Raw genomic sequence first — 18,148 nt, forward strand, 5'->3', positions numbered from 1 at the left:
TTAGTTATTCAGACTAATACTAATTGAGGACAGCTGAATTGATTCAGTAAAAGTTGGACTTATAGAATATTCTCAAATCTATGCATATATTAGGTTTTGGGTGTTAAGACCTTTAAATCTGTGCAGTAGTGCAAACTAAGGAGTGCCTTCCTAAGTTTTCATATATCATGGATATTTTTAATTAGAAGTGTAGTTGAGTTATAGTACTACAAGTCTCATTATCTATGTTCTTGACCTCATTACACTCTGTTTCTTTCCTTTATCAGTTATTCACTCACTCTTCTATATTCTTTCCATGTCTTTACTTTCCATCGGATACATGAGCTCAGACCTCTGCAGTTATCCCCAAGTCCCCTTGGAGCTGTTGCCTTGTCTCTTTCCTTTTAGGGCCAGACTTACCATTTCTATATCTCCAGGTTCTGATCACTTCTTAACCCACCACAGTTTGGGTTCTGCTTCCATTTCTCCATTGAAATAACCTCTTACCTAGAGCTTAACATGTACCTAAGAATTTTTTTTTAAAGATTTTTATTTATTTATTAGACAGAGAGAGAGCACAAGCAAGGGGAGCAGCAGGGAGAGGGAGAGGGAGAAGCAGACTCTCTGCTTTGAGCAGGGAGCCTGATTTGGGACTTGATCCCAGGACCCTGAGGTCGTGACCTGAGCTGAAGGCAGAGGCTTAACCAACTGAGCCACTCAGGCACCCCTGTACCTAAGAATATGACAGTGATTACTACCACATCTCTCTTCTTGAAACTTCTTTCTTGTTTTCTATCTCATTTTTCTTCCTTGGTTTTTTTGTTTTCTTTTGGATGTTCTTGTTTAACTTATTTTCTGACTTTGCTTCTGCTTGCTTTTAGGGGCTCATCTTCTTTTCATTACCCTAAAAATGCTCTCTGAAGCTTTTATGACTCCAGATGTCTCATATTCTGGGGGGGGTCTAAATTTACATCCCACAGCTTTTTTCCTGGTCTCCAGACCTGTGTTTTAATTGTCTGGATGCTTTACATGTATTTCAAATTTGATACGTCTCTCCCTCCTGCCCCTCTCCTGCATAGAAGTTGCTCTTCCTCTCTTTTCTTTATTCGAGTTAATAGTAGCAATGTCTATCCAGTTGTCTGTGCTCTATACCTCTGTCCTCCTGGATCTTTCCGTCTCTTATTCCTCTCACCTAATTGATTACCAGGATGTTAATTATATGTCCTTTCTCCAATTCATCATTTCTTCTCCATCTCTACTGCCCTTGCTTTTTTTTTTTTTTTTAAGATTTTATTTATTTATTTTGACAGACAGAGATCACAAGTAGGCAGAGAGAGAGGAAGGGAAGCAGGCTCCCTGCTGAGCAGATAGCCCGATTTGGGGCTCGATCCCAGGACCCTGGGATCATGACCTGAGCCAAAGGCAGAGGCTTTAACCCACTGAGCCACCCAGGTGCCCCCTACTGCCCTTGATTTTGTTGGAACCCTCATTCTTTCTTGTCTAGGCAAATGTAATAACTCCTTAAATGGCCTCCCTATCTGTAGTTTCACAGTCCTTAGAGAAATCTCCTGACTTAAATTTTTTTCTTGGATCTCTATTATCAGTAACACAAAGTTTGGGCTTTTAAGAAACTTCAGACACTGTGTTCATCTACTCCTCTAAATTTTATTACCTGCTACAATTCACTCTCCTCGCTAGCCATACTGCTATTATTTTTAAAAGAGTTATTTCTTTATTTAATTTTAGTGTAAGAGAGAGCATGGGTGGGGAAGGGCAGAGGGAGAGGGAGAGAGAAGTCTCAAGTAGACTCCCCGCTGAGTGTGGAGCCTGCCCAGCAGGGGCCTCTATCTCACAACCTTGAGATCATGACCTGAGCCAAAACCAAGAGTTTGACGCTTAACTGACTATGCCACCCAGGCGCCCCACCATACCGCTACTCTTTGTTTTCTACATAGGCTAAGCTTTTTTATTCCTTTGTGCTTTCCTTCTGAGGATGCCCACTAGCTCTTTTTATTCCTGGCAAACTTCTACTAATCTTTCAGGATTTAGAGATGGTAGTATAGCATAGTGGTTTAGAGCCTTGACTTCTAGGATCAAGATGCTTTGGTTCCAGTTTTTAACTTGGATATTCACTAACTGTGTGACTTTGACAAATCACCTGACCTTGCTGAGCTTAATTTTTTTCTATCCTCGAATGACTCTGATAGTATCTTCTTTTACAGGATTTTCTATAACTACTGAATTACTTGATAATGTGAAGTAGTTATGAGAATAGCACTTGCCACAAAGTATACATTTAATAAATATTAGCTTATTATTCACTCCAGTGTCATTCTTTTTTTTTTTGTTTTGTTTTGTTTTGTTTTTGTACCAGTCTTCTTGTATCAGGTATTAATTCTCAGTTAAAATAGGAAAGGATTCAACAAATATCAGTCATGCCTGACAGAGAAGGTCATGGTCAGGAATACAGACTGCGCCCTCCACACTGGGCCCTCTTCAGTGGTACATATGTAGCTGTTGATGTTTGAGTTCCTTGAATGAAAGTCAGTAGTTGAAAAGCATATAAGATGCCAACAACATAGAAACACCTATGATGGTCCCTTTCTTCACATTGTCGTACTTGTAATACTGGTAGTAACCTCTTCAAAAAACCCCAACAGTGCCTTTAGGAGTGAGATCCTGCAACAGTATTCAACTTAGCAGCTCCTCTGTTTAGACGTCCATGAATTTCTTCTCCTTTACTGTTATGACTGATGCCATCTTCAGGTCCTAGCGTCTGCTGTGCAAATGTCACTTTTTTTTTTTTTTAAGATTTTATTTATTTAACAGACAGAGATCACAAGTAGGCAGAGAGGCAGGCAGAGAGAGAGAGGGAGTGGAAGCGGGTTCCCTGCTGAGCAGAGAGCCCGAAGTGGGGCTCGATCCCAGGACCCTGGGACCATGACCTGAGCCGAATGCAGAGGCTTTAACCCATTGAGCCACCCAGGCACCCCGTCCCTCTTTTGTTGAAGTAGAATAGAACCAAGAACACAAATTGTCTGCAAGCATCATGCCTAGGGATGGCAAGTAGGTTTTTTCACACATGCCACAACTCCATTCAGTGGCTATCTGGAACATTGGGTGTAACATATTGAGATTATGTCTGGAATCAGCTGGAGAGAGCACCCTAGTAGATTAGTGATAGCTGTCATAAATCACTGGAGAGACAGTGAAGGAATTTAGGTTTGATATTTATAATCCCTAATACTGCTTGCCTCCCAATCTGTGGTTGAGCTCTCAGGTAGATTATCTAGTTTTCCAAGAGTTATGGAATATAAAGCTGCATAAGTAAAGAGGGCCATTAAGTAGAACTTTGAATGCCAGGTAAAGAAATTTGAACATAATTTGAAAGTAGGTTTTTCAGTAGGGGAGTCATGAGTTACAAATAGTGTTTTGAGTGTTTTAATCTGGCACTGATTTGCAGGATTATTTGTGGTGAGGAGGATTTAGAAATAATAACCCTAGAGGACTTTGAAACAAGAACTATAGTGGTTGTCACACTGTATTTCTTTAATTCTTGATTCTAAAAACAAGCACTTTTCACACACTAGCATTTTTTATTTTAAGCATATGACCTTGTGCCTCAGTATAAAATGCAGATAATAGTATTCACTTGAGCATTGTTAGGACGATTAAATGGTTGATACATGTAACACACTTTTGACAGGGCCTGGTGTATAGTAAACACTTCTATAAGTATTAGCTATTATCACTATTACTGTTATTGTATGATTAGTATATATACCTAACATAATGTGTTTTTTTTTTTTTTTTTTTTTTTTACCTGAAATCAGTAGGTTTCTTAACAATAGATGGCATTTTTGAATGGTGAGATTACCCGCTAGGTGTGAGGTAATGGGGGCCTAGGATAAGTTGGTAGTTGTACGAATTTGGAAGTAAGCCTGAGAGACATTACAGAAAAAATTGACAATGATGTTTTGGATATAGTGAATTAAGAAAAACAGAAAGTTTAAGACAACTTTCAGATAGAAAACTTGAATGAATGGGAAGTGGATTGGCTCAGGAAGGAAATGTTAATAGATATATAGAACGATGCCATGAAAGCACTGTTTGTGTTAGCTATTAGTAACTGGTAGGACTGTTTAAATTGGTTATATAATTAAAGTTAGTATCAGATAATTTAATAAAAGTACCAAAATAGGAATAAACCTTACATATAATTTACTACTGATAAAAAACTCATGTGTTCAAAGAAAAATAAAGTGTATGTTTTAAATATTTTTCAGTATAAATCATCAAGGAAGAGTTCAAGTGGCAATGAAAAGGATGAGGTGAGAAAAGGGGGGTAATAGTAGCAATTATTTTAAAATGTTTACTTTTTATATGTAGTTGGCTCATTCAGAGTAAAATGTAATACCTCTGTCAGTTTCTTGGTTAGTGATTTAATGCATGGGTTTTTTTTCCAATAATAAAAACTGAGCATCATCATGCAATTGTTAATTTAATCATGTAATTTCCATATATCCTTTATTTTGAACAGAATTTCTAATAGTTCAGTTTTAGAATTTTATTAATAACATTTGTCGTTTACATTTTCTCATCTATTGTTTTCCTAAATCAACATTGTGATCATTTGAGATTCTTTTGGAATTTATTAATCTTTTTTTTTTTTATAAATTTTGTGTACTATTTTAACATTTAAAATTAAGTTGCTACAGGTTGTGCATTACTATAAATTTTTCTATCTCACCATTTTAAATTATAGAGCAGCCTAGCATTTTTGAAATGATATAGTGTCATCACCATAAATACTTAAGCTTTGTGTATTTTTCATTAGAGGGATTAGTAGGTAATTTGATGTTGAGTACTTGGCAGGGCTTCTGAAAACTTTAAGAAATGGAATCACAGAAAATGTTTGCTGAACCCTGAGCTAGAGGTACAGCTTGGCATTGTTCCTGTCCCTTTGTATTTAAAAAAAATTTTTTTTAATTAATATATAATGTATTATTTGTTTCAGTCATTCATCAGTCTTACACAATTCACAGCACTCACTTAGTACATACCCTCCCCCATGTCCATCACCCAGCCACCTATACCTCACTCCCCTCTCCCCTCCAGCAACCTTCAGTTTGTTTCCTGAGATTAAGAGTCTTTTATGGTTTGTTTCCCTCTCTGGCTTCATCTTTTTTCATTTTTCCCTCCCTTCCCCTATGATCCTCTGTCTTGTTTCTCAAATTCCTCATATCAGTGAGATCATATGATAATTGTCTTTCTCTGATTCACTTATTTCACTTAACATAATACCCTCTAGTTCCATCCACATTGTTGCAAATGGCAAGAATTCATTTTTTGATGGCTGCATAATATTCCAGTGTAGATATATACCACATCTTCTTTATCCAGTAATCAGTTGATGGACATCATGTCCCTTTGTATTTTATATCCACTTTGGTCCTGCCTGCCTTAATATCTAATCAGTTACCAAATACCTACTTTTTCTTTGTGATACTGAAATATTTTGAATACATTCCCCACCTGCATTTCTGCTTTTTCTGCCCTGGCACAGGCGCTTAGCATTTTTTTGCCTGTACCACATGCAATATCATCCTTGCTCTTTTCCCTTTCTACAGCCCATTTTCCTCCTTGCAGCCAAAATGATTGCTCCAAAGAACACAAAAATGAGCTCAGGCCATCCCTTTGATTAGAAAGCTTCACTGTGTCCCTGTCACTTAGAAGGTAAATTCTTGGTTCTTCCTGAGCAGGCCCCTGCTTAGCACATCAGCCTCAGCTCATAATCTGTCCTGCTTTCTCTTTCTTTCACTGTACTCTCCCAATATGGACTGCTCAAAAATTTTCTTTCGTTTTTGCTTCTGTGCCTTTGTCCTTTTAGACATCTTGGAATGTTGTTCATTCTTTCTCTTTCTGGTAAACACCTACTCAATTTTTCACTTTCTCAGGAGATTTGCCTTTCTCTACCACACCTTCCAATTCCCCAAATGCCCCTTACCCATGCCTCGTAATATGCATGCATAGCTTTGTCATTGTACTGAGAAGGTTGTATTACCTGTACAAATGAATATCATTTCCCCCTAGACTAAGAGATCCTTGAGTGGATGATACTTTACTAAATGTTAATATCCCCACTGTCTAGTACCATGTCTGACATATAATAGGCAGTCTATAATCTGTTGTTGAATGATGAATAAACATGTGGTATGCATATTCAAGGTTAAATGTGAAGATTTTTGTATTTGGTTGGTAGTAGTCATTCAAAATCATGGATCATTTAATATTATTTTATGCAGTTAAGTTCTTTGTATTTACTTCTAAGCCAATATTAGATACACATAATTTTCCATGTAAAATGTTCGTACTTGGGGTGATAGAATTTTTGTATGCCTCCATATACCTCTTTCAGATTGTAGCATCTTGTTGGCATGTCCCATCAATAATTAATCCTAAATATGGATCTCTTCTAAAAAATACAGGAAGATTTTTTTTTCATTTTTGTTATTTAAGGGAAATAGATTTTTTAGGAATATTTGATGTGAATTGATAGTGCTTCTCATACCTTAAAGTGCTTATGAATCAATCACCTGGGGATCTTATTGAAATACAGAGTCTGGTTCAGCAGGTCTAGGGCTGGCCTGAGATTCTGCATTTTTCACAAGCTCCAAGAGGGTGCAGATGCTGTTGGTTCACAGACCACATATTGAGTGGCAAGGTGGTTGATAGTATTTTCCAGATTCTTCCTTTAGCAGTTGATCAAAACAGTTTTCAATTTTTCTTTTATATGTCTAAATCATCATTTGTATTTTAATTTCATCTTTCATATTTTTATTTTTATATTTTAGCAAGACAGTGATAATGCTAATATGTCACCACAATCTCCAGTATCATCTGAGGTACAAGTTCTGTTTTTATATGCGTTTACTTAGGTTTCTTCCTTGTTTCTTCTCTTTAATCTCATCATTCTTTTTCTTTTAAACAATATAACTTATTCACCCATATTAAGAAATCTACAGTAGTTTAATTTGTGCAAACCTAGCCTATAAAAAATTCTAAGAACACCATCTTTTGTACAAATATTTATAGTAATAGTATTACCTGAATTACTTTTATTGGAAAATGCCTATAGAGCATAGACTTCACTTTATAAAATTCTTATGTTTTATAATTCATCTATATTTTCAAATAGATGTTAAGAACAACTTCGCAATTTTATATTTGAAAGAAGTACTTCAGCATTGTGCAGTGGCCTTTGGTTTTTCTCATAACCAATTAGGTCTGAAAGCAATGCAAGAGAAAGTTCCTTTTTCCACGAGAAACTTCCCTGTGGTGGGTTGTTCCTATCGACAGGAGGGTACACCTTTCTTGTCATATTAGACCTAAGGGGGAGCATGGGGAGAAGGGTGGATGAAAGTCAAGATTTGTGAGATCTCACCCATACTCTGGTGGCTTGAATGACCAATTCTTCTAATTTACTTAGGCCCATTACTTTACAAAAGGAGATAAATTTAAAATATTCGAAACAGTATCTTTTCTACTTCAGATTATTTAGTGTTCTAAAAGTGTGTTGGCATTAGTAAAGAAATGATTATGTATTCACTTGGTGAATTCAGAACTTCGTCTAAATGTTTGGAACATCCATATTCATCATGTAACTTTGGTTAATGATGTAGATAGTATTTCATTTTATGTAAGTGGTATTAATTTTTTTTTAAAGCCAGGATCATTTAGCTTTTGTTTTGTGTGAGTTGCATTATAAAACTTTTTTTTTTTTTAAAGATATTGTTTATTTATTTGACAGACAGAGATCACAAGTAGGCAGAGAGGCTGGCAGAGAGAGAAGGAAGCAGTCTCCCCGCAGAGCAGAGAGCCTGATGTGGGGCTCGATCCCAAGACCCTGGGATCATGACCTGAGCTGAAGGCAGAGGCTTTAACCCACTGAGCCACCCAGGCGCCCCACACTATAAAACTTTTAAATGTTTTTGGTATTAGCTTTATAAACATGTCTAAATTATGTATATGGCAAGTAAAATGGTTTGGATTCTTTTAAAAAGTAATTTAAATTAGGATATCCTAAATTTAGTCTTTGTCTTGTTAATCTCTAGTTCCTCTTGTTAATCTTGTTAATGATCTTGTTAATCTTTTCTTTTACTTTCAGTTATAATAAATGTAAGTGTATCAGTTACTAGTTCCCTAGTTTCCTTATGATTTTATCATCTCTGCTCATGGAGAGAGTATTAGTGCCATTTTTCTCAAATAAATTATATTGCTTTTATAATACATTTTGCTTGCATTTGGATAAGTCATATTTTGGGGAATTCGTAACACTTTAACCAAAATAATGAAGATGAACTATGAGCTTGTGGATGAGTACGGTGATGAAAATGTGCTTTGGTGGCTCAACTAACATTCAACTTGAACTGCGTATAACATGTTAATCAACAGAAGATTTAGAGAATTAACAAAATTTTGATTACTTCCATTTCATCTGTGAAAGACAATGGTAAAAACAATTAGTATAGTACTATACTATTTTTATTATTATTTTATTTATTATTATCTTTTTAAATTTCAAGTAGGCTCCATGCACAACATAGGACTTAAACTTACATGCTCCACTGACTGAGCCACCCAGGCACCCCTATACTGTTTAGTCTTTTTTTTAAGTAGGCTCCATGCCCAGCGTAGAACACACTGCAGGTTCTGAACTCTTAACCCTGACATCAAGACCTGAGCTTCAATCAAGAGTCAGACACTTAACTGACTGAGCCACCCAGGCATTCCTAGTACCATACTATTAACAAAGTGCTTGCCTATACACTTGAACCTGAAGTAGTCCCATGAGCTGGTATTATCCTCATGATTTTATAGCTGAAGAGATTGGTAACCTTTCCCAAAGACCCCAATCAATAAATGATAGACAAGTGACTGAAATCCATACTCTAGCTGCTTCATAGTTATTGCAAGCATTAAATAAGATACGGCTGAAAATGTTTTCTTATCACTGTACAATTTCCAAAGTGCTTTCTTTTAGTTATCTGAGTTAATCTTCACAACAAACACTCCATCTTAAATATGGAGAAAGTCACAGAGAAATTAATTTTTTTTAAAGATTTTATTTATTTATTTGAGATAGAGCACAAGCAGGGGTCAGAGGGAGAGGGAGAAGCAGAATCCCCACTGAGCAGGGAGCTTGATATAGGGCTTGATCCCAGGACCTGAAGATCATGATCTGAGCCCAAGGCAGATGCCAGACTGACAGAACCAGCCAGGTACCCTGAGAAATTGAATGTTTTGCTCAAAAGTTAGCCTAAGCTTTCTAAATCCAAGCTCAGATTTTTAAAAATATACTTATTTCTTTCCATAGCACACCACACTACTGTGTGAAAGTATTTCGAAACAATTTATTCAAATAGAAGAGATGATAATTTATCATGTTCGTGTCACCTATCACCCCCTATTAGTATGAATGTGCAGGTTTGCCTCATACTATCTACTAAATGTCAAGTCCATAGTAGATAACTGAGTGAATGTTGCTAAATTCACTTATTTTTTCACTGAAGCTTATTTCACTTTGTGGAGGCTTTAATCTCAATGTTCATTCAAAAAATAATACCTTTTTATTTATTTATTTAGTTAAGATTTTATTTATTTATTGAGAGAAAGAACAAAGGAGAGTGAGAGAGAGCACAAGCAGGGGGAGGGGCAGAGGAAGAAGCAGGGTCCCTGCTGAGCAGGGAGCCCCATGTGGGGCTCCATCCCAGGATCCTGGGATCATGACCTGATCTGAAGGCAGATGCTTAACTGATTGAGCCACCTAGATACCCCCAGTACCTATTTTGTATAATTCAGTAATTTTCATTTTTCCTTATACTATGAGAGAGAAGTATTTAAGAGCTTATGTAGTTAGATTAATTAGCAAATATTTGTAGACCTTTTAAAAGAGAAATGTATAAGTTTGAATTGAAATGCAGTTTGCCTTTCTGTACACCACTAATCATAGAAACAAATACTTCAAAGATTGGAATGGATATGAGTAACTACCTTGGTTATTTTGAAAGAAAATTGGTTTTCTTTTCTTTTCTTTCTTTTTTTTTTTTTTTAGGAATATGATAGAACCGATGGTTTTTCACATGGTCCTTTTGGCTTGAAGCCTAGATCAGGTAAGTATATATTCTGCAAATAAAATTTTTTGGTTATATATGAAACTAGAGTTTTCCAGCTTAAGTGGGATTGATTCCATAGTTTTAAGTACACATAGATTCTTTCCCCTCTCCTAAAAGTAATTTTCTCTTAACCTTATTTGTCTTTCCAATTCCCATTCCCCATTTCTTTCTTCCTCTTTACCTTCAAGCTCCTGAAACCTCAGCTTTTTGCCTTAGATATACTGCAGTCTTATTTCTACTCTACTGTGACTGCTATTAGAATGACCACTCTGCCTGCAGACCAAACACTGTTTGAAATTATAGCACTCCATTATATTGTGGTTTTAAAAAGGGATCTTTTCGCATTTGGCAAGCCCAAAAGAAAATGGATCCATGTTACTTGGCAAGGTATTGAATTATAGTTTTTATTCCTGAATAACTGTATTGACCTTCAAGAATAATTTCCTTTTTCTTTAAAGATAATAAAAGCTGATTTATGTTCAATAATAATTTTAACCTGGAGCATAAGTTTCTAATAACATATGTTTAAATACGAACATGTATAGGTGGTAGAAATCATTACACTTGTCTTCCCTGTTGCTTTCAATTGTGCAGATAAGTAGATTTCAATTATATTCTATAAAAATATTTAGAATGTATTAATAAGTAATACTGTTTTATGTAGTTTTGTACTGATTCTTTTTTATCATGCCTCTTTTCCCACCGCTGGTTGAGTCTTCCTATTAGCCTTGTGATAAGCTAGGAAATTTCTGTTTTTATAGCTTTTAGCCGCTCATCTCGCCAGGAGTATGGGGCAGCAGATCCAGGATTTACAATGAGAAGAAAGATGGAACATCTGCGGGAAGAACGAGAGCAAATACGACAACTTCGCAATGTAAGTGAGCTTGACCTTATAGATCTGCTTTGTAGAAATGGGTTTAACTTGGGAAATTAGCAAGATACCTGAATTTTATTGCAAGGTTTTTAAAAAATTTTGGATTATATAACGATTAGTAATATAATATGTAGTGTATGTATTTACATAGAGTATCTGTGATTTATACCCATTTCTTTACAGAATCTCGAGTCCAGGTTAAAAGTAATTTTGCCTGATGACATTGGAGCTGCACTGATGGATGGGGTTGTTCTTTGCCATTTAGCCAATCACATAAGGCCACGCTCTGTAGCTAGTATTCACGTGCCATCACCAGCAGTGGTAAGTTTTATCTACAGTTTGTTAGCTCTCTAAAGGAAGTTAGAGCTTCTTGAGACTATCTTTAAATAATATACCTCAATAAATTTAATTTTTTTAATTGATAAATTTCTGTATAAGTATGCTTGTAATATTTCTTCTTCCTCTTAACGTTGCAGCCTAAACTGAGCATGGCAAAATGTCGAAGAAATGTAGAAAATTTTCTTGATGCTTGTAAAAAGTTGGGTGTATCACAGGTAACTATCATTTTTCTAACAAAATTGTGACTTAAATGTTGCTTTGTTGTGTGCATACTGGACTTTTTCTTCACAATCGGATGAATCATGCTTTCTGAACATGAAAATGTTCCCTTGGTACATTTTACTGAGCTCCAGCTTTGACCATAGCAGCTATCAAATGAATTGTTTAAGCTGCTTTTAAAGGCATTTATAAAACAGCTACATGTATGGAAAAGTTCTGTAATCGTACATATCATTGAGTAACCGTGACATAGTGGCTGTATTAAAACTTGATTTCATGATGTAATTGCTACTTTCATTTTTCCTGCTGAGAGACATTTGGACTCCTTTGTAAATCCATTGGTAGACTTTGATGGGAAGATCTGCAGGCAGTGTTAATTGCGTTTTATTTTATTTATTTTTTAATTATAAAAAAGATGTTATTTATTTATTTATTTGAGATAGAGCCAGAGAGAGAGCACAAGCAGGGCGGGAGGGCAGAGGGAGAAGAAGCAGATTCTCCACTGAGTAGGGAGCCCAACGTGGGGCTCCATCCCACAACCCCAGGGTCATGACCTGAGCCAACGGGAAGACAACCATCTGAGCCACCTAAGTGCCCTTGTTAACTGCATTTAAACTTTATTTAAGACGTCAAATTGGAAATCTTAGTAACACATGATATCTCATGGGACAACCTTTGTCTGAAATTTGTAGGAATTGGCTTATGTTTCACACAATAGTTGCAGTATTATAAAATTAACAAAGCGATATTGTAAATGTATAATGAAAACTAATAGTTAAAATATTGCTTTTTTAGAAAACATTTTAGGCCTAACATCAAGATGATTGACTGTTGAGAGGACATGGTGTTGTTAACAGATCACAATATAGTTATTTTTTTTCCCCTTTTTTATTTTTAAAAATTTATTCTTATTGAGATATAATTGACATATAATGTTGTATAACTTTATTATACATTGTGTTGGTTTGATACTTTAATCTTGAGTTGTGCTGGGTTAGCTCTTTTTACCTGTGTCGTCATAATCTGGTCTACAGATTCCACTTTGACTTCTTTCCTCAAGTGAATAAATATAATTTATTTAGAGAGAAGCAGTTGAATTACAGTGTAATTTGGAAACTACATGCTGTTCTCCTCTAATTACATCTCTGTGCGTGACATGATATTTTAATGTATTTTTTGAAAGATTTTATTTATTATTTATTTGAAAGAGCGAGAGCAAGAGAGAGAGTGAGCAGGGGGAGGAGCAGAGGGAGAGGGAGAAGATGGCTCCCCACTGAGCAGGGAGCCTGATGCGTTTTGATCCCAGGATACTGAGATCATGACCTGAGCTGAAGGCAGACGCCCAACCGACTGACACACTCAGGTGCCCCTGACATGATGTTTGAAAATTTTAATTCTTTTTATTGGAATTAAAAAAATTTTTTGAATATTTTATATATTTGTCAGCGAAAGAGAGCACACACACGCAGAGGGAGAAGCAGGCTCCCTTCTGAGCAGGGAGCTGGATGCTGGACTCGATCCCAGGTCTCTGGGATCATAACCTGAGCCGAAGGCAGACGCTTAACCAACTGAACCACCAGGCATCCCTAAAAAATTTAATTCTTAAATATTTTTATTTTAGCTCTTTCTTTTTAGTACTCAATCTCTTATTGAGAAAACAAAAATTAGAAAGGTTTCTTTTCTAGTTGCATTATATTCATTTTCTGTTTTACCATTTTTTTTTAGAGAATCTTTTTTTTCTTTTTTAAGATTTTATTTATTTAACAGACAGAGATCACAAGTAGGCAGAGAGGCAGGCTGGGGGTGGGCAGACTCCCCGCTGAGCAGAGATCTCGATGCGGGGCTTGATTCCAGGACCCCGAGATCATGACCCCAGCCAAAAACAGAGACTTAACTCACTGAGCCACCCAGGCGCCCCTCTGTTTTACCATTTTTAAGAGTTTTGGGGGGCATTCTCAATAAACATTCATTGAATGAATGCACATTTTAAAAATGAGGAAACTGAGACAAGGGAAGTTAGGGAACTTGTCCAAGGTCACATCTTTAATAAACAGTGAAGTCAAGCTATGAATCCAGGTGGTCTAACTTCAGAACATATCCTCTAATGTGGATATTCTCTATTTCTGTTCTTTTACATGAAAGAAAAGACATTGCAACTCCAGATACCTTCTTGGTACCATAGGCAAGGGGGATCAGTTAGGAAGATCTTATGAAAACTATTCTACTTAGCATACTCTAATCTCTCTTTAGCTTGTTTTAGGGAAGGGCTAGTGCCCCACTGAGGCTTACCATAAGAGGCAGTATGAAACGACCAGTTATCAACTCCCATTTTCAAAATTCTCCAGCTGCTGGCAGTGGGAGAAGAGTTTAATAACTTCAGTATGTTTTTCTAACTTAGAAATGGTAATACAGAGTTAGTTGTTTCATTTAGTTTTTTTCATTTTAAGATTTTTAAATTTTTATTTTTAAAAACTTTTTTGAGGGGCGCCTGGGTGGCTCAGTGGGTTAAGCCGCTGCCTTCAGCTCAGGTCATGATCTCAGGGTCCTGGGATCGAGCCCCGCATCGGGCTCTCTGCTCAGCGGGGAGCCTGCCTCCTCCTCTCTCTGCCTGCCTCTCTGCCTGCTTGTGATCTCTGTCTGTCAAATAAATAAATAAAATCTTTAAAAAAAAAAAAAACAAACTTTTTTGAGGTATAATTGACATATAGAAAAGGTGTACAATTGTTAAGTTTTGACATGCATACACCGCGAAATCATCACCATTGTCAAGATAATGAACATGCTCATTACTCCCAAAACTTTCCTTATGCCCCTTTGCAATCTTTTTTTCCCCAGATAACCAATAATCTGTCTTCTGTTATTATAGTTTAGTTTGCATTTTCTATCTAGAGTTGTATATATGTTGTATATAAATGGAATGATAGAATATGTATGATTGTTTTCTGGCTTTTCTTCAGTCACTATAACTGTTTTTAAGACTCATCAATGTTGTTGCATGTATAAATGAGTCATTCCTTTTTATTGCTGAGCAGTATTTCATTGTATGAATATACGACAATTTGTTGATCCATTAACCTGTTGATAGCCATTTGAATTGTTTCCAGTTTTAGGGGACCACTTAGACAAATAAGACAGCAACGAACATTTATATACAACTCTTCAGATATATACAACTTTTCAGATATATACATTCTTTTTTTTTTTTTCTTAAGATTTTATTTATTTGACAGAGATCACAAGTAGGCAGAGAGGCAAGCAGACAGAGAGGGGGAAACAGGCTCCCTGCTGAGCAAAGAGCCCTATGTGGGGCTTGATCCCAGGACTCTGAGACCATGACCTGAGCCGAAGGCAGAGGCTTAACCCACTGAGCCACCCAGGCGCCCCCAGATATATGCATTCTTTAATTTGGAGTAGATATCCAGGAGTGGAAAGACGGGAACGGATAGTAGGCATGTTCTTAACATTATAAGAAAGTACAAAACTGTTTCCCAAAGTGGTTCTACCATTTTATATTCCTATCAACATTGTATGAGTTCTAGTTCCTCTACATTTTCAACCAGTATTTAATATAGTCAGTGTTGTTGTTTTCTTTTTTAATTTTTGCTGTTCTAATAGGTATGTACTGGTTTGTCAGTGTGGTTTTAATTTGCATTTCCTTGAAGACTAATGATGTTGATCATCTTTTCAAGAGCTTATTTGCCATTTGTATGACTTCTTTTATGACGTGTTCTAATCTTTTGTCTGTTTTTTAATTGGGTTGTTTTCTTCTCATTGAGTTTGAGATTTCTCTACAAAGAAGGGACAAAGTCCTTTATCAGATGCATGAATTACAAATATTGTAGCATTAGTCTTTGGCTTGTCTTTTCATTCTCATTATAATATCTTTCTTTTTTAAAAAGATTTTATTTATTTATTTGACAGATAGAGATACAGCAAGAGTAGGAACACGAGCAGGGGGAGTGGGAGAGGAAAAGCAGGCTTCCCGCCAAGCAGGGAGCCCGATGTGGGGCTCAATCCCAGGACCCTGGGATCACAACCTGAGCCAAAGGCAGAGGCTTAATGACTGAGCCACCTAGGCGCCCCTATAATATCTTTCAAACAGTAGAAGTTATATATTTTTTGAAGTAAAATATCATTTTTTAAAATTCTGCTTTTTGTTTCAAACCAAAAAAATCCTTGTATAACTCAGGGTCACAAAAATTTTCTCCTATGTTTATTTCTAGAAGTTTTATAATCTTTTTTTTTAAAGATTTATTTATTTATTTGATAGAGAGAGTGAGAGAGAGCATGAAGGGGAGGGAGAGCAAGAAGTAGACTGCCTGCAAGTAGGGATCCTAATGTGGGGCTCGATCCCAAGACCCCCACATCATGACCTGAGCTGAAGGCAGATGCTTAACCGACTGATCCACCCAGTCGCCTCTAGAAGTTTTATAATCTTAAGTTTTATATTTAGGTCTATGATCAAATTTTAGTTGTGTTTGTGTGATACGGATAGTAATCCTCTTTTTTTACACCTGAGGTTGGGCACACACTTGATTTTTTTTTAACATTAATATAATTAACATACTGTAAAATTCACTGATTTAAAGTATATAGTTCAGTGGTTTGTAGTATAGTCACCGAGTTGGGCAAGAGTCACAACAATCTAAGTTTAGAATATTCTTTTTCTTCCAAGTTTTAATTTAAATTCCAATCAGTTAACATACAGTGTAATATTAGTTTCAGGTGTAGTATTTAGTGACTCATCACTTACATATAATACCCAGTGCTTATCACATGTGCCCTCCTTAATACCAGTCCCCCTGTCCACCTCCTCTCCAGCAGCCCTTAGTGTGTTCTTTATAGTTAAGAGTCAGTTTTATGTTTTCCCCTCTCTTTTTCCCCTTTGTTCATCTGTTATGTGTCTTAACTTCCATATATGAGTGAAATCATATGGTATTTGTCTTTCTATGACTGACTTACTTTACTATGATACTCACTAGATCCATCTATGTCCTTGCAAATGGCAAGATTTCATTCTTTTTTATGATTAATATTCCATCGTGTATACCACTTTCTTATCCATTCATCAGTGGATGGATATTCAGACCCTGCCCATAATTTGGCTATTGTTGATAATTCTGTTATAAATATCAGGGTGCATGTATCCCTTCAAATCAGTATTTTTGTATCCTTTGGGTAAATATCTAGTAGTGCAGTTGGAGGATTGTAAGATAGTACTATTTTTAACTTTTTATTTATTTTTTAAATTTTATTTTATTTTTTCAGTGTTCCAAGATTCATTGTTTATGCACCACACCCAAGATTCATTGTTTATGCACCATGTAGCTCTATGCAATCTATGCTCTCCTTAATACCCACCACCAAGCTCACCCATACCTCTATACCCCTCTCTTCCAAAACCCTCAATTTGTTTCTCAGAGTCCATAGTCTCTCATGCTTCATCTCCCCCTCTAAATCTCCCCCTTCATTTTCCCCTTCCTTCTCCTAATGTCTTCCATGTTATTCCTTATGCCCCACAAGTAAGTGAAACCATATGGTAATTGACTTTCTCTGCTTGACTTATTTCACTCAGCATAATCTCCTCCAGTTCTATCCATGATGACACAAAAGTTGGGTATTCATTATTTCTGATGGAGGCATAATATGGACCATATCTTCTTTATCCAGTCATCTTTTGAAGGGCATCTTGGCTCTTTCCACAGTTTGGTGATTGTGGCCATTGCTGCTCTAAACACTGGGGTACAGATGGCCCTTCTTTTCACTACATCTGTATCTTTGGGGTAAATACCGTAGTGCAATTGCAGGGTCATAGGGTAGCTCTATTTTTATTTTTTTTAAGGAATCTCCACACTGTTTTCCAAAATGGCTGCACCAACTTTTATTCCCACCAACAGTGTAAGAGGGTTCCCCTTTCTCCACATCCTCTCCAACACTTGTTGTTTACTGTCTTGTTGATTTTGGCCATTCTGACCGGTGTAAGGTGGTATATCAATGTGCTTTTGATTTGAATCTCCCTGATGGCTAATGATGATGAACATTTTTCATGTGTCTGTTAGCCATTTGTGTGTCTTCTTTGGAGAAGTGTCTGTTCATGTCTTCTGCCCATTTTTGTCATGATTATTATTTTTTTTAATTAATTTTATTTTTTTAAACATGTAATATATTTTTATCCCCAGGGGTACAGGTCTGTGAATCGCCAGGTTTACACATTTCACAGCACTCACCATAGCACATACCCTCCCCAGTGTCCATAACCCCACCCCCCCTCTCCCAACCCCCCCCCCCCCATCAACCCTCAGTTTGTTTTGTGAGATTAAGAGTCACTTATGGTTTTTCTCCCTCCCAATCCCATCTTGTTTCATTTACTCTTCTACCCCCTTAACCCCCCATGTTGCATCTCCTCTCCCTCATATCAGGGAGATCATATGATAGTTGTCTTTCTCCGATTGACTTATTTCGCTAAGCATGATACCCTCTAGTTCCATCCACGTCGTCACAAATGGCAAGATTTCATTTCTTTTGATGGCTACATAGTATTCCATTGTGTATATATACCACA

The 18,148-nt window shown here is 36.5% G+C and overlaps 1 protein-coding gene across 2 annotated transcripts in view; it reads left to right on the top strand.

The window, feature by feature from the left end:
* Positions 1-18,148, top strand: part of LOC111160974 (leucine rich repeats and calponin homology domain containing 2) — a 99,553-nt gene that overhangs the window by 72,616 nt on the left and 8,789 nt on the right. Inside the window, exons 15-20 of one of the 2 annotated variants that reach the window (XM_022524387.1) lie at positions 4,266-4,310; positions 6,834-6,884; positions 10,094-10,151; positions 10,916-11,028; positions 11,212-11,349; positions 11,505-11,582. In XM_022524387.1, the coding sequence (XP_022380095.1) occupies positions 4,266-4,310; positions 6,834-6,884; positions 10,094-10,151; positions 10,916-11,028; positions 11,212-11,349; positions 11,505-11,582 (483 nt within the window). The remainder of the gene's footprint in view (positions 1-4,265; positions 4,311-6,833; positions 6,885-10,093; positions 10,152-10,915; positions 11,029-11,211; positions 11,350-11,504; positions 11,583-18,148) is intronic. The other variant, XM_022524388.1, reaches the window with a different exon arrangement.

This window comes from Enhydra lutris, unplaced genomic scaffold, assembly GCF_002288905.1.
Source record: "Enhydra lutris kenyoni isolate GAN:26980312 unplaced genomic scaffold, ASM228890v2 scaffoldscaffold80, whole genome shotgun sequence".
Lineage (NCBI taxonomy): Eukaryota > Metazoa > Chordata > Mammalia > Carnivora > Mustelidae > Enhydra > Enhydra lutris.